Below are 22,636 nucleotides of genomic sequence, written 5' to 3'. Positions count from 1 at the left end.
ATCATAGCAAGTATAATCGTATTAAAACAGGTTATGTAAACACTTTAATTGCATCTATACCGAACTGAAGTGCATGTAAGAAATGCAATGATATATAAGCTGTTTTGTTTGTTACTTTCCTGACAATGTTTTATTTCATTAAATTAATATTATTCTTCACTCTTTCAGACCCCTCCATTTATTACTTTGTAAGCAAAGAGGGAGTGATTGTTATTATTAATAGGTTTTGTTTCAGTTCAGTAGTGAAGTATAACAGTAAATTTAAATCGCAGCACATAAGCAGCCAAATATTTGGTATCGGTTTAAAAAAAAATCTGTATCATATTAAACTGTGACATAAATTGCATTGTTCATGCTTGACAGCTTTTTGTCTCCGCTATGTTACTGCAAGGAAAACGAAGATGGTGCACTGACCGGAAAAGATTTTACTCTACTTCCAACTTGTACACGTCATGCTGTGAAATAGACCTATCAGCTGTACCTGCATATCATTTTAATGTTTTTGTCTTTCATCTTATGTATTCAGCTCTGCAAATTTCTGCCGGTGACATAAACAGGGATGACCCAGGGATGACTTTTTAGAGCAGATGGGATCAATGAGGTCATATCTTCCTCCCTGTTGGTGATGTGAATTAGTCATAGTTTTCTGTTTTGTAGTGAAATTAATAGTCAGAGGACAGGGATTTATGATTCTCACAAACATCTGCTGCACTGATGTTCTCATCACAGTTATATATCTAAACAATGAATTCACTCGTCTGATACACATGTGATGAATGCATACAGTAACTGCAGTCAAGTGTATTTTGCCATATATACAGAAATTTTATATCGGTTGTTTTTTTAAAAAATTACCCTAAAATGGTTGAATGCTATTTTTTAGAAACTAAATATTAGCAAATGATACGAAAAGTCATTCATTTAAACACACCACTGTAGTCGAGTCCGCAGGGTTCCCACGTGTCCTTGAAATCCTTGAAAGTTTGTGAATCTGGGGGAAAAAATTCAAGGCCCTGGGAAGTTTTTGAAAATATACATACATAGATACAGGTCATTGAAAGTGCTTGCATCTATTTTATGCAAGAAGTTTTCTGGAAAAAATCCATATTATTCCCTGTATATTGTAGGATAATATCATTAAATTCTAGACTTTTTAAGCACACATGCTAAACTGTTTACTTTAAATGCTTATATCTTCTGTCTGCTAATGTTGATTCATACCAAAATGCTTTTTTGCATAGTTGTGTTTGACACATGAAAACGTCCCAAGTTACGTTTGTAACTGTTGTTCCCTAAGAAGGGAACGAGACGCTGCGTCTCCCTTGCCATACTTCCTGCATCCCTGTTATGCCGTCTTTGGCAATATTTCAGATAGTGATATACTTCCTGTCTCCCGCGTCACCCTGTCTTTGTCGTTAAGCCTCACCATTGGTTGAATTTGATATACACATTCAGACACACTTGGAGGCGTCCCCAAAGTTTCATCGCAGTGACGCAGCGCAAGTTCCCTCAAAGGGAACTGTAATAATGTATCTTAAAAGGTAACACGATGTAACCTTGCTCTCACTTGAAATGTGTCCCCACATTTAGTCCTTGAATTTGAGGGTATTGGACCTGGAAGTCTTTGAAAGGTAATTGAATTTGAAGTTAACTAAGGTGTGGGAACCCTGCGAGTGCGAGTAAAGCGTGTGTCCACATTCAGATATACCTGGACTTGGTCTTGACTCTGACTCGAGTTGATCTCCACTGAAACACAGAATGGACCTAATGGACAATCTTGGTTGATTATCACAAAATGACTGAATATTTGCTGGTTCATTGGCTGGCCGATGTTGGCCGAAGCTCATATCTCTTATATTTTCTGCAAAGTGGAGTAAATGTTTACATGCAAGTCAAAGCCCTGTGTGAAATATCACAAACATCTGTATTAAGACAGCGTATGATGAAAATAAAATTCAAAGATAGATGTTTGAAAATGCACAACATGCAAGCTAGTTGTAAAGTTCATGTCTGAAAGCTTACGTCTTAGTGTACATTTCTAACAAAGCTTCAATATATTATATTTGATATATTACAAAAAACTCCATATACCGCCCAGGCCCATATTTTTGCCTATGCAGTAATACAGCAGCTTCCATAAACAGCTCAGTGATCATGAGACATCAGCAGTCATATAAGCTGTATATGTGGCAGGCTTGTTGGACAGAAGTTAGTCTCAGATGCAGGTACAATGTGTTAGATAGTGTCACCTCCACAGGTTCAGCGAGGTGTCTGAATATGACTATGAATGTTCAGTGTCTCTGAAGCAGCGGGTATCACATTGCCCTCTGGTGTGTTCATAAAGAGATGACCAGAAAAGAAGTGTACCGATACCAAAGATGAGTTTACCTTCTCGCGCCGAGCTCCTCTCTCTAGAGCTGTTAGCAAAACCTCCCCGCATGTCCGCCAGCGGATCGCCGTTTGCCACCAACAAACCCATCGACATTAAAGCCAGGAGACGATGGTAACTTTTGTTATTTGCTGTTTTTAATCAGATCAGTTGTTTTGTAAAGATGGACAAACTAAAGCAAGCAGCTGTTTTTTTAAGTTTTGGTTTGGATGTATGTTGTGTATTTGTGTTTTCTTAAAAGTTTGAGAGGCAGTATTAGAAAGCAAAGCTCAGCTGGTAATGTTTAATAATGTTAAATATGTTTATCTCATCATTGCTTAATCACATACACAATTACATGCCTAATAGATTTGTATCACGAGAAAGACCTGCGGTGATTCATCCACAGGAGGAACACATCTGCTTTCATGGGATCATGGTTTTATTATTAGTGGTGTTTGCCGAACCAAGCATTGCATTTATTATTGCTTATACTCGTAGTCATAGATTTAAAAATCCTCACCGTCCTAAAACTTCACTGTCCTTCACTTTTTGTGCAACTGATTTGAATGACATCTTATGTGCTGTTACTTTACAACAAGATTTTCTGTCATAGGATTTTACTGTTAGATAAATGAAATAATGTTTGCCCCAAATTAACTACAACAAATGGATAAAATTTAAAATAATCATCTGAAAAAGCTAAATGTAAAATAATTGATTATGAAAGTGTCATTATGGATTAGTTGGTCTGTGAAGTTTATAAAGTGAGTTTGTCTTGTTATATTGTTTTTGTGTTCTCATGCAAATAATGAACCAAAAACTAAGCATTTGTTTAAAAGTAAGGGGAAAATTCAGAGGTCTTTTCACTGTCATGTCATCTGGCTTATTCCCTTTGATTAATAAACAGAAACATGTAGAAAAAGTCTCAAGTTAAAGATCAAAATAAGTTTATTAATCACCATCTCTAAAGATTACAACTCATTGCATTTTGTTTATTTATAATTTGGACTTTTAAAGGCGTTTAACTGTTTAAAAACTGGACAAACGTTTTTATTTAAGGCTTAAAACTGAATATGTTTTTTATTGTAAACGTCTAGACATGAACACTCTGATAAAGGGTTTTATTTAATTTTAATAAGCGAAGAATCTAATTGAATAGATGTTTTGCTTTTTAGCAGAATAATTGATAAAATATTCATCCGAATAATCGATTATCAAAACAAAAAAAGTAAAAAAATTGTCGTGAAACAGAAGTAGCGATTGTTTTATTTATCCCATGGTGACGTATATCTGAGTAAAATTGTTTCTGAAATAAATAAAGGTAGGGTTGGACTTGAATTTGTCCATCGAGATCCGATTGGATCGTTTGAAGTTGAGGCATGTTGCTATTTGCTAATCGCTGCGATTTTTCCCAGACCCCGCCCACCTGCCATACCATAAGACCGAAAGTAAAGAGAGATCGTTTTGAGGAGGGGAGAAGATTTGTGTTTTTGATTCAGGGTTCCCACGGGTCCTTGAAATCCTTGAACGTTTGTGAATCTGGGGGAAAAATTCAAGGCCCTGGGAAGTTTTTGAAAATATAAATACATAAATACAGATCATTGGAAGTGCTTGTATTTATTTTATGGAAGAAGTTTTCTGGAAAAAATCCATATTATTCCCTGTGTAGTGTAGGATAATATTATAAAAAATTTTAGACTTTTTAAGCACACGTGCTAAACTGTTCACTTTAAATGCTTATATCTTCTGTATGCGAATGTTGATTCATATCAAAATGCTTTTTTGCATAGTTGTGTTTGACACATGAAAACGTCTCAGGTTACGTATGTAACTGTTGTTTCCTGAGAAAGGAACGAGACGCTGCGTCTCCTTTGCCATACTTCCTGCGTCCCTGTAACGCCGTCTTTGGCATATTTTAGATAGCGATATACTTCCTGGCTCCCGCGTCACCCTGTCTTTGTCATAAGCCTCACCATTGGTTGAATTTGATATACACATTCAGATGCACTTGGAGGCATCCCCAAAGTGTCACCGCAGTGACGCAGCGCGAGTTCCCTCGAAAGAAAACTGTAACAATGTATCTTTAAAGGTAACCTTGCTCTCACGTGAAATGTGTCCCCACATTTAGTACTTGAATTTGAGGGTATTGGACCTGGAAAGTCCTTGAAAGGTCCTTGAATTTGAAGTTAACTAAGGTGTGGGAACCCTGTTGATTAAAGATTATGAGGGCATGCATTTAATATATATATTCTTTTCAATGTCATTGCGACTTGAATGTTACCCTAATTTTATTTCCTCCATTAACATGGTTAACTTTTGAGTAGGCTAGAGGTGTTTATTATATTTTAACCTTACTTTGCATAATTTCAGTGTAGTTTATTTACTGTCAATCTTGCGAAACGAATGTTGTGCCAACTGTTTTCCAGAAACGCTGTAAATGTCAAAGCTAATCTGATTGCTTTATTATGTTCTCTGCAAAGCTGCTTAAGACGGTGAGAATTTGAAGCATCAGCGCGTTTTAGCAAGACAGGTTGAGATTTTAAAACGCTGCAGAGCTCCTTTTGGGACACATTCAGTCTGCAAACCTGCCACATTATTGTGCCATTTAGATTTATAAAGGTAAACTTAGTGTATGATAGACATTAATTAAACCTGCTGAGGACTTGATGGGGTTCGGCTGTTTCTCCTCTTTGGCCACAACACGCTTTACTTTCACATCGACAGACATGAACCCATCAGCAAATTATAGCAACTCGCTTCCTTCCCTTGTGTGCATCTTGACATATTAGGTAAATGTGAGGCTCACAAGCTTAACCACAGAGAGAGCAAGTGATTTGGTTTTTCATTTGACATGCAACTTGCGGTCAAACAGGAATGCGAAAAGGTGAAAGAGGATATTAACCACAAGCATTTTCACTGCATGGGGCTTTTTGGTTGCACAGGTTTATTTTATGCACCTCACAAACATGTGGGTCTATATTGAGATGTTAAATGGCGAGTCTGCGGTTTTTGGTTTTTAAGTATGTGAGTGTCGCTTTGAAAAAGAGGTGTGCTGTCTCAGCTGTCAGTCAACTAGCAAAAGAGATAAAAACACAGTACTATGACAGATTGAGGGGAAGCAAAGGTAAGAGTTTCTTTAGCTAGACTCCATGTCCTTAAGTGCTAATAAGATTACTGAAAGGGGGAGGAGCCAGGGTTATCAAGGGCCAAAGGATCTTGTCATTAAATGTAAAAGGAGGGGTGTGGCTTGTGAGACTCCAGGAAACACTTGACATCAGAAGACGAGGCACTAAGTCCGTCGCTCTGAATGACAGACTGTCTCTCGTCATGGATTTACAGAGGAAGTATATGGATAATTTCATAGCGCCGGGTGAAACCATAAGCAGGGGTATGAAGCGAAAACGCCTCCTGAAATCCTACAGGTAATGCACACGCTTAGACATCTCTCACTTGCATAGTGCATTGATGTGATGATAGCTTTATTTTAAAGTGATTGCATTGTTTTAAACTCAAGCATGTTCTTTTTAGTGATACTCTGTCAATTGTGGGAGATTAGTTGTAAAGTTTTTACAATTTCTCTCTTATTATCCTGTCTGGGTATTTGAAAAAAAAGCTGGGAAGTATTTAACAGTTTCAGCATTTGTTTCAATGTGTATTGGATGTGCATACAAGGGTAAGATAGGAAAGAGTTTATTATTGCCAAAACATTTATTGATCCATTCAAACTTATTGTCAACTGCTTTTAATCTGAATAACTAAATAAATTTTGTTTTTGTACAGTACTGTTGTTCTTATTAAAGATTTCAATCATTTTTCATCATGCTTTTGTGTAAATACTTTGTCTTTGTAGTCAGAATAGCAGGTTTAGCTTAACCACTGCGTCTTGAGATTTGAAAGACTGCAGGCCATGTAAGGATGTGGTGACTTGTGTGAAATTAGTTGTGAAAGAGGAAGCTGGTTTTGGTTCAGTGTATTGAAGATTTGGCCTGATGCATTTTGAGTTTCCTTTAACAGAAACATTAGCTATTACACGTACAGTAGAAATGTACTGCATATACAAACACATGCATTTATCTCTGCGTTTATCTATTGTTTAGAGTTTCAATACATATAAATTGTGCAGTTGGAGTGTTATATGCTACATCTAATATCAGTGAAATTAGTGTAGTCCTAGGACTGAGGACAGAGTCATTTCTGTGTTCACCACCAGAGGGCCTCATGTCCTAAATCTGAGACCACATTTACACCTGATATTAAAATGCGTTTTGGTCGATCGGATGTGCTTTTCTTGGAAAGATTAAACCAAGGTTAAGTTTAGGACAACAAAAATCCCATTCAGGGTTGTCTATACTCTATATTTCTCTCAGATTTAAAATGTACTGAAACCAGTGTTTGGGGTGGTCCCGGACCTCCTATAAGCATCGAGGGACAAGATTAGACAACTTTATTGCGCTCAGACAAAAAATTTTCCGCAACCATTGTTCGAATTGGGGGGTGCTGGGGTGGTCCCAGACCTACAAGAATCGAGGGACCAGATTAGACAACTTTAGTTCGCTCAGACTAAAATGTATTGCAACCCGTGTACGAATTGGGGGGGGGTTGGGGTGGTCCCAGACCTCCTATAAGAATTCAGGGACCACATTAGACAACTTTAGTTCGCTCGGACTTAAAATGTTTTGCAACTCGTGTACGAATTGGGGGGGGGGCTGGGGTGGTCCCGGACCTCCTATAAACATCGAGGGACCAGATTAGACAACTTTAGTTCGCTCAGACTAAAAATGTTTTGCAACCCGTGTACGAATTGGGGGGGCTGGGGCTTTACAATATGTTGAAGGGTAAAAATTGTTATGGGTTTGAGTTGAGGGTAATTTAGCGTTTCTATGATTAAAACATTGATCCAGGACCAACAAAATTTTTTGATCCGGGGTCACATCTTACCTGTGAAATCACGGCGACCCTATAATGACTTAGCAAGGGGACCCCGCATAATATTTGACATAATTTGAACACTTACTGCAACATATTGAAGCAAAATTTATCACCCACACAGTGTGAGATCTTGAAAATACAGAGTCATTCATCTCTGCTCTATTAGTATTAGTAGAAACACACCATACTCATCTATGGAAGTTTATTGCTGAAGTTATCCACTAATATAGATGATAAGAGACTGCAAGCAGTATGCTGTCTATGTGCATTTGGCTACTATTCAAAGTACGCACCCACATCGTATCTGTGCTCGCAGAACTGCTCTGAAAGCGCAGCAGTTTTCAACAGAATTTCATTAACGCCTGTTATTAACAGTTTCACACACTGCTTGACCATTGAGGGTTTGTTCAACATAGCAGTGTTAATTTTGACACCAGATTTTTAAATAGTTTTAGTCATAGCCTTTTGAGTCATAGTCATTTGAATTGTTTTTAGTTTTAGTCAGCTAGATTAAACTAAAATTGACTAAAATTGAATGGGTTTACATGTAATTTAGTGTCATTGTGTACTTGAATGTGCCATGCTGACAAATACGTAACTGTTGTGATTAGTGGTGTACCGGATTGCAGTTGATCAATGATCAGTACAGATCACGACACACAGTTTGACTCGCATGCGATTCGCAGATTAATTCGCAAACTTAAATAGGGAAAGTTTATCATTGCACATGATTCAAAGGCTTTCGAATGTTAACACTCAAGTGATTTACGCAACATAATTTTCACTTTATGTGGACTGACTGTTTATGCTGCATATCTTTCCCGAAGCGCTGCTTGGAATTGGCATCCATCTGTGTGTGTGCGTGCGTTTAAGTGCACTAAAAAGTGCATACACGGAGAGACGCGTTTCAAAAAGCAAGCGAACATAAAATCTTTCTGTCCTTGACAGGATATTATTCATTTGATTTGATTTCTGTGCCTAATGTTAATTTTAGACCTACCAGCTTTGTTCTTTTTTTTTGCTAATCTGGAAAATGTTTCAATCTGTGCCTCAAAAACGGCAATGTTATTCGAACCGTGAGTTTTGTGATCCGTCACACCTTTAGTTGTGTTATGAATATTCTTATATATCCCCCAAAAAAACAAGTCATAGCCTTAATAGTCCAGTAATTAGTGTCCAGTAGGTTTTATTCAGGTTGGTTTGGACCCTTCTTACATTCATCAATGCCTGAATTTACCCTATATTGTTTTAACACTGGACTATGAATGACAGTATCAGTTTATTTAAATCTTTAAAGCTCTCGCTCTGACTCATTTGACTCGTTCATTGAAGAGCGTTTGTTCAGTACTTTCAACCAATAATCCTTCAAGGCTCAAACTTGAATGCTATCTGTTCGTGCATTAGGCTCGTGGCCCAACAAAAAAATTTGAAAAAAATAGAAAAAACAACTTTGTTTAAATGTGGCCTAAATATGATTGCAACCACTTATCATAAAAAAAATTAGTAAATTGAATGAATAATTTTTTTCAGTGCACCTGCAGTTTATAACTGGACATGCTCATCTGTCATCAAAAGTGATGGCAGCTATAGCATCAAGATCTTCTTATATTCTGCTTCTTAGTCTAGTGCTTGGATCTGTTATTATAAATATAAACAAACATAACATATCCATCCACCATCTGCTTAACATCTGACTGACATGTTGAGTTTTAAGGAGGTGTATGTGTGTTTGGGTTAAATAGTTTAGAAGAGGAAGTTGATGTCACAGACTGAATCCTCCAATGTTACACGCTGCTTCATGCATCAGTAAGTCTTTTTATTCGATCAGATACGGTCTGCTGGGCAATTTCACTTACACACATACACTTGCACTTGTAAGCATGTAAGAAAATTCAATTGTATTCCCATCTATTAAAATGACTGTAAGTGCATCTCAGGTTCAGAGTTTGAAGAGTGTAGTAAAGCAGAATACTGAGATCACATTTGATGTTGACGTACAGTACAGTATTTCTGCAAGCAGCGATCACACATTGATAGTCTGGCAATCGTCCACACCACCTTGACATCCTGGTGGTGAGTTTTGTATGAGCAAGCATTGCTCACATTTTCTTAAAAGATTTAAAAATTTAGTTTTGTGTAGATTAGACATGACAACTCAGAGAATAACACAATAAACTCAAGCTTTCACCGCACAAACACCTTCTTATCTACTGACTCTTCTCATGAACTTCATTCACACGCCACCACTTGTCCATTTTTATCTTTTATCCAGGGACAAGTTTATTTTCCAACTCTCTCACAAGCTATTGCTCTTTATCTTCTCACACGTTTTGTCTTCAGCCCTCCGAGAGGAAAATCTTAGTGCTCTGAAGCTTTTCATTTATAGCTCAGATGACGTACAGTAATGGGTTTCTCCTACAGATACTTTACGTGAAAATTATTCTTCCCTTATTGCATTTGAGTTAGGGACACATGAAACTTAGTCCCAATTACATCTATATTTATTCCTATTCAATCTCATGGCAATTTTTTTACGTATTTACGTGGTGGCTAATTCGTACGACCACATTCGCGCGTTTTTGTACGATTTGCTTTCGACCCACTGCATAAAATGAGTTTCTTACTTAGTATTTTTGTCTTGTTTTTAGTAAAATATCTAATTGCCAGATTTTTGTTGTTTGTTTAAAGTACAAACTCGCTTAAATTATATTTTTTGTTTAAAAACTGGACTTATTTTCCTAGGTCATTTTGCTCATCAAGAAAATACATCATAATTTAAGAATTTTTAGATATTTTTACTGAAAACAAGACCAAAATACTAAGTAAGAAAATCATTTTTTGCAGTGCCCTGTGATGTTGGGGTAGGCAGGGTTTCATTATTGTTTTTCACTGCAAAAAAATGATTTTCAAGAAAAAAAATCTTAGTATTTTTATCTTGTTTTTAGTAAAAATTCTTAAATTAAGATGCATTTTCTTGATGAGCAAAATGACCTAAGAAAATAAGTCTAGTTTTTAGACCAAAAATATAAAATTTAAGTGATTTTGTGCATAAAACAAGCAAAAAAATCTGCCAATGGGGTAAGCAATTTTTCTTGAATTTAAGGTTTGATATTTTTGGTCTGAAAACTAGACTTACTTTCTTGGGTCATTTTGCTCATCAAGAAAAAGCATCTTAATTTAAGAATTTTTAGATATTTTAATATTTTAGAATTTTTTTTCTTGAAAATATTTTTTTGCAGCGTTCACTTCATACGATTTTGTCAACTCGTATAATACACAGCAAAAAATGACTTTCTTACTTCGTTTTTTGTCTTCTTTTTAAGTACGAATATTACATTTTTTTAACTCAAGATGCATTTTCTTGATTAACAAAATTACCTAAGAAACCAAGTCTAGTTTTTAAACTAAAATATCAAATTTAAGTGAATTTGTGCTTTAAATTGGCAAAATATCTGCCAATGTGAAGTGTTTAAAGGTGCAGTGTGTAATTTTTAGGAGGATCTCTTAACAGAAATGCAATTAAATATACAAGACTATATAATCAGTGGTGTATAAAGACCTTACATAATGAACCCTTATGTTTTTATTACCTTAGAATGAGACGTTTTTATCTACACTGAGGTCCCCTTACATGGACGTCGCCATTTTGTGCCACCATGTTTCTACAGAAGCCATTAGCGGACAACCTTTTTTTTACTAAGTTGTCTCCGACGATGACATGTTTGTCCTGTGGTGGCTACACTAGCTGCTTGAGTTTCAAAAGCGAGGGGTGAGCTGTGGATGCCGCTATAATTTACACACTGCACCTTTAAGAAAAAAAATTAAGAATTTTCTTTCTTACCCCATTGGCAGATCTTTAGCTTGTTTCATACACAAATTCACATAAATTGATTATTTTTTGCCTAATAACTAGACTGAACTTCTCAGGTCATTTTGCTCATAAAATGCAAGAATTTGTAAGAATTCTTAGATATTTGTACTCAAAACGAGACAAAATTACGTAAGTCTAGTAAGTCATTTTTTGCAGTGTACATACAAACTCTTGTGATATCAGGCTGTTTATCTGCATATATGTCAACTAGAAGTAACTATTGAGCTTTTAACAATCTTGTCTTTCTTCCCTACGGGCCTTGTTTCTCCTGTCCCGTGATGTTGTATATTTGCCCTCCATATCTTTCAGCAGTGGGCACTGACGCTGTCACCAGCTGAACCAAACCCCCACCCCGTTCCCTTACTGAGATACAACACAAACACTCACACAGGACCCTGAGGGTTTAACCCCCCTACACACAACCCACATAAACACACACACAGACTCTCACTGCTAGTACAACACAATCCAATGAGAGGTACAGCAGCGAAGACTAGAAATATGATATACACTCCAGTAACCTTACAGAGAGAGAGAGAGAGAGAGAGAGAGACACAGGGAGTGTGTGTAAGTGAAAGACTCATTCACTTCATAAGCATAGTTTAAGCACAGCAGTGGATTATCTGGAGGAAAGCATGTCTATCGCGAAGAAAGACGGACTTTGAGGAAGTCGTGAGAAAGCAAAAGTGACAGAGACGAAGCAGAAAACGGACAACATTGCAACATGAGTATCATAATGAAACCACGGTCGCGTTCCACCAGCTCTCTCAGGAACACGGAGGGGATCTGGTAAAGTTTCATTTGCTCCTCTAAATGTGTTACCAGAGCCAGATGCAATTTAATACGTGTGAACTTTGTATGTTTACCAGAGACTTTAACTTCAAAACAGCTGTGTTAATAGACATTTATGAACACTAGACAAACTTTATTTTGCTGGTATTATGATACATTTTTATTCTTTTATCAGAAGTGTTGATTTTTTTTTATTTGGACATTGAAACGTTTTGTAAATCATATGATCAAAAAGACACATTTTTATTGAAATAATGATAAACGTTATGATTTCTATATCCAGTCAGTGATATTAATAACTTATAAGAATGCTAATATAGGCAGATACTGATATAGTCATTGATTATTCTGCATCCTTGAGAGGGATTGGTTAAAATCAAGTCATCTGTATAGTGTATCGAATGCTGTTAACCACACGTGAGCCACTTTGTATGTATGTGGGTGTTTGTGAGTCTGCAGTGTGTTTTTGTGCGTTGCAGCATTAATGCAGTGCAAAAATATCTTTGCCCAAAAAAAGAAGTGAATCTTTTCTCATCGTTGACCGTGGACCCCTTGTTCCTTCATAATCCCATCAGCTGGAAACTTGAGTCAGATTTCAAAATGTGCCACGAGAGACCGTTTACAACGCAAGAGATGTCAGGGCTATTTACAACAGCATTGAATAAACAATTACAATGCATATCGTCAGCTGTTTTTGAACTGATATCTTCAAATGCCCCACTTCTCGTCTCACACCATACGCCTGTGGGAGCTCTGCTATGACCTGGAAACATGCAGCGGGCCGCACTGCGCACGCTAACAAATACGCAAGTGCATCACCTCGGTGCACATCACCAAACGACATCCCCGCCTCTCGTGCATACTCTCGTTTGTCTCTCTGGACGCCGTGATCTATCCACGGACGACCTCTGCCAAAATAGGCCAAGGGCATCTTCTCATGCATCTTTTGTACCTTTATAAATAAACTCATTGTCGTCTACGTGCCTGCGGTCTGCGGTCAGTCCAATTAGAGAGGCCCCACTAGGAGTCCTGGGCCCCTGTTCTGCGTCAGAGTCTCCCTCTTTACATAGGCAGGGCCCCGGTGGACAGATACATGCCAGGGCACCACTAACTTATCTGACCTTGCTTGCCTTTAAGGGAAAAATGTGAATGCCCCCTAGTGATAAAGTGTGCCATTTTTGATGTGGGCCACATATGACGTTAAGTCTTTGGTGAGGCAGATTGGATGTGTCAGGCCTGTTGGATGGAGTTTTTAGGAGTGTGTTGTGTTTTTGGTCTATGCAGAAGATCTTGGTATTAATGTCTCCTTACTACATTAAATAGGTGGTTTAAGGTATTTCATGCATTCTGACTTATTAACAAATGTTTGAGAGTTGTTTCCTCATGCTAAATGTAGGCAAAGTGTCAAAAAAGCAGTTGGGCGTGTTAAAGAGGATTTCTGTGCCGAATGCACTTCGCCAGGGTTCGTACAAGTTTCGGAAAGTTCGATTACGGGTCCAGCTGACGTTTCAGGGGTTTCTATACGCATCACTTCTTTATATAGGCACTTCCCTTGGAAAACCCCGCCCACCGTCAATCAGCGGGAGACGCTAGAACTTACAAACATCACATCATGCGACAGCTTTGTTTAATTTCAAAACTCAACAATGGCATTAATGAAGAAGTGTGTTTTTGGATGTAAGGAGAAGTAAGTCAGCCTTATGGAAACAATTGATATAGTTTATTATCCGGGGTAGCAGCGGCGTTTTGCGTGTGTGTTTGATGCGCTGGATTTCATTGAAAAGTCCCAACCGGGTCATGAGTTGCATGCGGTAAGTAAGACTTTTGTGCTGGAAATAGGCACGTGCATATTATATAAATGACACGAACATGTAGTGAATCATAAGTTAAACAGTGTTGTATAGTGTTGCATGACTTGTACTCGCTCCTCCCGCGGTAGTAACTCCTCCTTCTTTATTTTTTCGTACGTTATCGGAAAGAATCAGTAAAGTTAATCTTTCTTTTATAAATCTGATTAAACTAAAGACTACTATTAATACTGTTAAATGCATGCGATTTTATAAAGTATTCTTATTCGTATACAGTACATACTAGGTGCATGCACATTTTATAGATAATGTGATATTAAAATGGACTGTTTGCTTTATTAATGAATGTGCCTGATCTTATTGTCCAAAATTTGTTTTTCCACCAAAGAAATTTTTGCCTTAAATATAATACATTACTGTATGTCAGAAGCAACTTGATGTCCCCATTTTCTTGATACATGAATGGTAGGAGACAGATGCTCCTGAAGTCATGGCTTACATTAACTTTCAGTGTCTGATTATTGAAGTTATGCTTCTATATAGTAATAAAATCTTATTTTAATTCATGCATATTTGTTTCTAACTCATCAAAATGCTTGATCCGCTATTTCCATTTAACATTTCCTTATTTTTATAAAAACCTTTACATGATTCCTGTAAAATAGCATGTTAACCTACAGTACACCAAACGTTTTGCCATTGCAGTGAACTTTGACATGAGTAAGAATCTCAAGTGCACATTCCCATGGTGACAGTTTAAGATAAACAACCTTCAGACTGCTTTAATTGTATTCTCGCAGCATTTGTGGGTTGGTTATACGAGTAGAAGGTGAACTAATATACTATATCCGCTCTCCTCTGGAGGACGTATCACAATACACTACTCCAACAGTATCGGCTGAGACTCGGGTATCCTTACACACCCGTGGGGTCTCACACTTATCTAGAAGTGCATTAGGCCAATAACATTTTACACAACGTCTCAATTTCCCGTTTGGCTGATGCACTGAAGTCCAAAATATGTCTTTAGTTTTAAATGAATACAAAGCCTTTAAAAGCATCACAAAATCTTATATAAATTAAGACAATTACTTGTGTAAATGCACAATTGGGAACCTGATGACAAATGACTTCCATTCTCCCTTATGTGTAATTTGTTGTGCGTCACCAGATATCTTGGGGTTTACTCGCTGTTGTTCACCATGCTGGTGCATTCGAGAGTCCCTGACCGGCACACTTATTTCGTGTTCATTAACTGAGTAAATGTTTGGTGATACATGTTTGCCAACCTTCATCGAGCTGTGATGTAAATAGTCACAATGCACCATGTGAGTGTAACACAGGGAGCTTGTTAAGCACATTTCAAGTCAGCACGCTTAATAATGTGACTGCAGAACAGGAGGGCATTGATTTCTGGATCATTCTTTCATCACTGTGCCTCTCAAGGTCAGTAGGAGAAAGCATTGAGGTTCGCAGATATTACTGTAAGTGGGCTGTGCTTATCAACCACTGTACAGGACTTGAGTAATGGCCAAATGTAAATCAGGAATAAGAGGGGCTGAAGCTACGGCTAGACGAATTTGGGTGGTTCTCCTTCGGGCCGAGTGCGACCCGTCTCGAGTTGGTGCGACCCAACGCAGGCGTTCTAAAACTTTGAGCGGCTGTAGCTCCTTCCCTGCAATCGTATTAGCTCGAGCCCAGGCTTGCCGGGGAGACCTTTCGAAAAGCCCGTTCTCGAGCCCGTTGGACAATCCCCAGCCAAGATTTGGCCGTTTGGTCAGACTTCCCCGACCCTCCGCCGCCCCCCAAAGAGGGGCTGTCGGGTATATGCGAAGTGGGTTCCTCCGGGGACCTCCGGGCACCACGTCGCAGCCTTGAAGGGACACTCCACTTTTTTCAAAAATATGCACATTTTCCAGCTCTCCTAGAGTTAAACATTTGATTTTTACCGTTTTGGAATCTGTTCAGTCGATCTCCTGGTCTGGCGGTACGATTTTTAGCATAGCTTAGCATAATCAATTGAATCTGATTAGACCATTAGCATCACGCTAAAAATAACCAAAGAGTTCTTTAATTTAGTTTAAAAAGTATTGGAAAGGGGCTTAGGTTTGACAAGTAGATACATGTAAAACCTTAAGCTTACCATGAAATGTGTCACAAGCCGATTGTCGAGTAAATTGAATGTATATGATATGTTAACAGCGTGACTTGTTAGTTACATTTAATAAAAATATCAGTATTATGAGCCTTCAGGTGCCGCTTGAGGTTGGTAGTATTCTTCCCACCTAGTTTGTGGCCACATTTACCGTCATCTCCCAATATGCATTCCGTTTTTCTTTCTGATGGATTATACCGAAAGTATGTCCATAAATCATCTTGTCGTTTCCGTTTATTAGGCCACGGTCCTTCAAACTCGCCAAGGCCGCAGGTGTGTTGTTGTTGTGTGAAATCTGGTGCGCATGTGCGGCATGGCGGCAGCCGGGTGGTGGGCGTACCCAAAACAAAGATAGGAAGCGGCAGCAGTGCTGATACTTTTTAGCTAAAAACAGACAGATTTCACGCAAAATAAGCAAAAATGACATGCATTGTGAACGTCAGACTTATAAACATTTTCGTCTTGTCAACGAAAACTCGAAAGCGCCTCGTCATGTTTTCGTCACCTTAGATCAATTTTTAGCTAGTGTTATTGTCATAAAAACGGTGCGTCAACGAAATAATTTCGTTATCGGCATCGTTGACGAAAACAACACTGCTAAGACTGACAGAAAATTAAAAATGGGAACTTCTAATTGCGAAGCGAAGGGTTGTACCGCCAGATCCGGAGGTCGGCTGAATGGATTCTAAGGCGGTAAAAATCAAACGTTTAACACTAGGGGAGCTTGAAGATGGGCATATTTTCGAAAAAGTGGAGTGTCCCTTTAAAGAAAGTCAAATTTTTTGGTAAAAATAGACTTCTGTCATATATTAGATCAAAAAAACATGTCTGAAATAGAGGAGAGGTCATAATGTATAAAAGATATTTAGCAGACTGTTACGTGAACCTGTTACCGCAGTATGATGATGAACATCAGTCGAACGATCATTTGCTTGAAAAAAGCAGAAAAGATTAATGTGACAGTCTGCACATGTAATGTAAACACAGTGTACTGGAGTGTATTCCCAAGTCTAGGTACATTTAGTTTGTCACCAAGCTGACGGCAGTTTTCCTTTTTAGGAGAGGAATTCAAGTTTGTTCTCCGTGATTAGAGATAGTGATTTATCATTGTCTGAACACTGCATCCTGACTATTTCTGCACATCTCATTTCACTCCTTATTTTTCAGACCACAGGCCTCATGCTGTCTATGTGCTCTCCTTTCTTCGTTTAAATCGAGAACAAAAACGCTTTTTAGGCTTTGCCCATTCATGCTTTCTAGGAAAATGCTTATCTTTAAAACAGACATAATCAACGAGCCACTGGAGTTTGTTTTGGTTTCAGATGAACTACGCAAGGACGCTCAGGGAAACACGGTCACCAGATGAATCACTAAGGCGTCATTGCTGATGACATTGCTTTAGCTGCCAAATAGCCTCTTAACACGATGGACCTCAGACACCGGGCAGAGATTACAATAGCTAAACCTCTCCACGGTGTACGCCATGTTAGACGGTGGGAAACCCTCGTTTGCATCACATGGGTCTTATAGCGTAGATTAATCAGGATAAGTAGCTTTAAGGTTTAGGTTAGGTTATCCCCGTGTACTCAGAAATACAGCCCGCTTGCTGCACTTTCATTTTTGTTTATGCAGGTGAAGTAGTTAGCGCCCTCTACAGGACCTATTTAAGGTTAGGAAAAGTTAGACAAAATTGACCAAACTGTTTGCTTTAAATGCTTATATTTTCTGTATGCGAATGTTTATTCATACCAAAATGCTTTTTTGCATAGTTGTGTTTGACACATGAAAACGTCTCGGGTTACGTATGAAACTGTTGTTCCCTGAGAAGGGAACGAGACGCTGCGTCTTCCTTGCCATACTTCCTGCGTCCTTGTAACGCCTTCTTTGGCAATATTTCAGATAGTGATATACTTCCTGGCTCCCATGTCACCCTGCCTTTGTCGTTAAGCCTCATCATTGGTTGAATTTGATATACACATTCAGACGCACTTGGAGGCGTCCCCAAAGTGTCACCGCAGTGACACAGCACGAGTTCCCTTGAAAGGGAACTGTAACGATGTATCTTAAAAGGTAACACAATGTAACCTTGCTCTCACTTGAAATGTGTCCCCACATTTAGTCCTTGAATTTGAGGGTATTGAATTGGAAGTTAACTAAGGTGTGGGAACCCTGTAGCCTTTCTGACAATTCTGCTATGCTTTTTTGCAATGCTGCGATGTATGTTTTTCTGTTTAAAGCATTGTATCTCTCTTTCTGTTTGTAGCTTTGACGTGGACAATGGCACGTCTTCAGGACGTAGTCCCTTGGATCCCATGACGAGTCCGGGGTCAGGCCTGGTCCTTCAGGCCAATTTCGTGCACAGTCAGCGGAGGGAGTCTTTCCTCTACCGCTCCGACAGCGATTATGACCTGTCGCCAAAGTCCATGTCACGAAACTCCTCCATCGCAAGTGACATGTGAGTACTCAAGCCCACTGCTTTCATTCTCTCATAATCATCTGCTTTTTATTTGGGTCAATTGAGTTGCCTCTTTAGTTGTTTCAAATAATTCAAATGTTATTTTGCTCCATCAAAAGGCAAATTTTTCCACACATACACACCCTGAAATGAAAATATAACTTGTAATCTTTACGCCTCTGCATCCAGTGAAGTATTCATTTCATTATTTTAAGTGTTAAAAAGCTGCTTGACTTGTTGCCCAGTCAGTTTTATATCTCATAGATAAATGTTGCACTCATTAAGGACATTGATGATTCCCGTTTGTTTGAGTTTGTGTGTATGTACATGTGTGCTGTCTCCTGTGCTCTGTTGTGTTGTCACATGACCTCGTCTCATGCTTACATCAAGCTCTGTCTTCTCTCTCTCTCTCTCTCTCTCTTACACACACAATGCGAAGAACAAGGTCTTTTATATACACATAACCGTTTTCATAGTAATGCCTGAGGTTATGTGTCTTTTCGAAATGTGTCTATATAACAGAAATTAAATTTTCAAAAAAGAGAAAACTTTGCTTTCATATACAGGCAGTGTTTTCTGTAGTTCGTAATAATATATTGTTTAGTGTTTGTTACTTTTTTCTTTTTATTAAGGGATAGTTCCTTTTGCTAAACCTTCACATTGTTAAAAACTCAAGACTTTGTTGCTTCCATGGGAAACAAAGGAAGACGTCTTGCACAATGTCAAGAGATGTTTGTATAGACTGAGGCTTTAGAGGTCCAGAAATGAAGAGAAATCGCAAACAACTTGTGAGGTTCACTCCTAAAAACAAAGGTGCTACACGATGCCATAGAAGAATGGATCCATGAAGAACCTTTAACATCTGAAGAACCTTTCAAAAGGTTGTTTAGATTATAAAAATGCATGAATATTTTTTTTAAGGACCTTTGAATATTTTCTGAAGGAACCAAAAATGGTTATACGATAGTAGTGCACGTCAAACTATCGCGTTTAGTTTTGTGTGCGCACATAAAACTTTCGCGTGCTCACGTGAAACTATCTTGTGCACACAAAACTAAACACGATAGTTTCACGTGCGCACACGATAGTTTTACCTCAGCACACGAAAGTTTCACGTGCGCATGCAAAACTAAATGCGATAGTTTCATGTGCGCACGCAAAAGTTTCCTGTGCGCACACGATAGTTTTACCTCAGCACACGAAAGTTTCACGCAAAACTAAATGCGATAGTTTCATGTGCGCACGCAAAAGTTTCCTGTGCACACACGATAGTTTTACCTCAGCACACGAAAGTTTCACGTGCGCACACGATAGTTTCACGTGGGCACGCAAAAGTTTCATGTGCGCACACGATAGTTTTACATGAGCACACAAAAGTTTCACGTTCACATGCAAAACTAAATAAGATAGTTTCATGTGCCCATGCAAAAGTTTCAGGTGAGCACGCAATAGTTTCACGTGCGTATGCGATAGTTTCACGTGAGCACGCGAAAGTTTCACGTGAGCACCCGAAAGTTTCACGTGAGCACGCGAAGGTTTCGCGTGAGCACGCGAGAGTTTCGCGTGAGCACGCGAAAGTTTCACGTGAGCACGCGAAAGTTTCACGTGAGCACGCGAAAGTTTCGCGTGAGCACGCGGGGGTTTCGCGTGCGCTCGCGATGGTTTCGCATGCACATGCAAAACTAAACTTTCTTTAATTTTTGCTCCATGTCCCCTTAGGGGCTCCATAGATGTACCCCCTGTGATTTTAAATAAATGTTACAGTATTTTAAAAGCACATTTGCAACTGCATATAGCATGTGTAAATTTAAAAACTTTTATTTTTTAAGTTTTTATCAGTACTCCCACACACTATCAAAATTTATTGACACATGAACCAATTTGTTCCACTGATCTTCATCATAATAAAATAAATATTTTTAGTTAGTATCTGAGTTTAATTTAGATCGTTAGAATGAAAGATAGAATTATTTATTTACATTTTATGATTTAATTGTAATTTTTTTTCATCAACTCATGAACCCCCTGCAATTCTCCCGCGAACCACCACGGTCTCATGAACCCCAGTTTGTGAAAACCTGTTTTATGGCATCGCTGTGAGGAACCTTTTAAGCATCTTTATTTTTATGTTTGCGTTCCTTTCATGGTGTGTTTGTTTTTGTTTGGAGCTCGATAGCTGCGGTTTTCATTATGAATCACTCTTGACATTCTGCTTTATTTATGTATCACCAGAAAAGTACATTTCATTATTGTACAAACTATTACTTTAAAATAGCATTTAAAAAGACAAACGAAGCATTAGTCATCACTTTATTTAATTCACTGACGCACCAGATCCGTTCACACCGCCCAAAAAAACTCAAATGACTCTTCAGTGCTTTGTTTGATATAAGACACTTGTCAAACCACAAAGACACTTGCCGTATGTGTGTGATACCTTCTCTGTATGTGTGAGTGTGTGTGTGTCTGTCTTACAAACTGTGTCCTTATTGATAGGAATAACCAACTGCAGAGGCCTGGCCTGGTCTCTCGGAGATCTGAGCCGGTTATTAGTGGAAAGTAAGTTCTGGTTCTGACGACAGCTCCTGGCCTTGCTCTTCCTTAAGAATGCTCTCGCTTGTCTATATTATGCATCACCTCGCTTCACCCGTAGACATGAGCATCATGGTCTCACATGCATTGAGAGCCTGCCACCCCCAACCCCTCAGCATTTAATGCACAGAATGACGATTGGATTACCTTTATCTAATAGGAAATAAGTTGATTCTGAGCATTAAAACCTTGCGTGTCATAGCGTAGGGGAGAGTTGAGAGGGATTTCGCATGGAGACGTCAGCATTTGAATGATGGGATTGCTGCTACAACATGGCTTGGACATGAATGAACGTGTGTTTGCGTTTCTCACTTTTCATAATTTGCCATGACCCTGCATTGCATGTGACACCAATAACAGTATTTTAGAGGTACCCACGTGATTGTTTTCATCATCCTGTTGCATAATTTAATTAAAAACTATGAGAAAAACATGTAAGTTAGTTTGAGCTTTATGTCAAGTGTTGCAGATATTGACACACTTTTATTGGGTTGCAAGTTGCAGTTTTCACATTTAAACAGAAGGGGGGACAATAGTATCATTATAACACTGTTTCCCACCTTTTTTACGATGAAATGCATATAAACAAATAATTTCTTCCCTATTGCATGGGCTGACTCTTCCGATTCAGAAATTACATTGGAGTGCACAGGAGCCATGAATGTAATTTGAATCCAGTTTTCGGTAAATGCTTAAAGGCGGGGTGCATGATCTCTGAAAGCCTATGTTGATATTTGAAATCACCTAAACAAACACGCCTCTGCCCCAATAAAATCTGGACCTTTTTTGATAGACCCGCCCCACACAAGCACAACCCAGGCAACGATGTTGGTTAGTAGACACGCCCCTTACTGCTGATTGGCTACAAGTGTGTTTTGGTACCCGGCCCAACTCCCTTTTCCAAAGAGTTTTTCAAAAATCACACACTGCAAAAAATGACTTTCTTACTTAGTATTTTTGTCTTGTTTTCAGTAAAAATATCTAACACTTCATAAATTAAGATGCTTTTTTTTGATGAGCAAAACGACCCAAGAAAATAAGTCTAGTTTTTAGACCAAAAATATCAAATATAAGTGATTTTGTGCATAAAACAAGCAAAAAAAAAAAAAATCTGCCAATGGGGTAAGCAAAAAAATATTTTTTCCTAAACACTAAATTCAAGAAAAATTCAAGAAAAATTTATTTTGATATTAACTTTGACTTAAATTTGATATATAATTTTTTGCAGTGCACACCCCACCTTTAATCTATGATAATGCTCGTCCACAAAAGACAGTGATTGACTTATGAGGTGCACAGATACATCTAATGAAATACATTAATCTGGTTTGAATGTTAGTCTTTAAAGGATTACTTCACTTTCATAAAAAAACTGATAATAAAATAAAATAAAATATGTACACTGCAAAAAATGACTTTCTTACTTAGTATTTTTGTCTTGTTTTCAGTATAAATATCTAAAAATCCCTAAATCGGGATGTATTATCTTGATAAGCAAAATGACCTAAGAGAATACGTTTTAGACAAAAACTGTTCAATTAAAACTAGCAAAAATTTCTGCCAATGGTGTGAGAAAATTTTGCTTGAATTAAGTGTTTAAGAAAAAAGTTATTTTAAGATTTTTTTAAAGTAATTTTGCTTATAAAGAGAACGCATCTTGATT

At 38.1% G+C, this 22,636-nt stretch overlaps 1 protein-coding gene across 11 annotated transcripts in view; it reads left to right on the top strand.

The window, feature by feature from the left end:
* LOC129446449 (3',5'-cyclic-AMP phosphodiesterase 4D) overlaps positions 1 to 22,636 on the top strand; it is a 206,455-nt gene that overhangs the window by 147,919 nt on the left and 35,900 nt on the right. For 5 of the 11 annotated variants that reach the window (XM_055207481.2, XM_055207482.2, XM_055207486.2 and 2 more), the window contains 2 exons: positions 18,190 to 18,381; positions 20,878 to 20,940. In XM_055207481.2, coding sequence (XP_055063456.2) covers positions 18,190 to 18,381; positions 20,878 to 20,940 — 255 coding nt within the window. Of the gene's footprint in view, positions 1 to 5,673; positions 5,794 to 11,642; positions 11,961 to 18,189; positions 18,382 to 20,877; positions 20,941 to 22,636 lie in introns of those variants that run through there. The other 6 variants (XM_055207485.2, XM_055207490.2, XM_055207484.2 and 3 more) reach the window with 4 other exon arrangements.

Source organism: Misgurnus anguillicaudatus, chromosome 12 (assembly GCF_027580225.2).
Source record: "Misgurnus anguillicaudatus chromosome 12, ASM2758022v2, whole genome shotgun sequence".
In the NCBI taxonomy this organism is placed as follows: Eukaryota; Metazoa; Chordata; class Actinopteri; order Cypriniformes; family Cobitidae; genus Misgurnus; species Misgurnus anguillicaudatus.
Note: the sequence above shows the minus strand (reverse complement) of the source record. Positions and strands in the feature narration are given on the sequence as shown.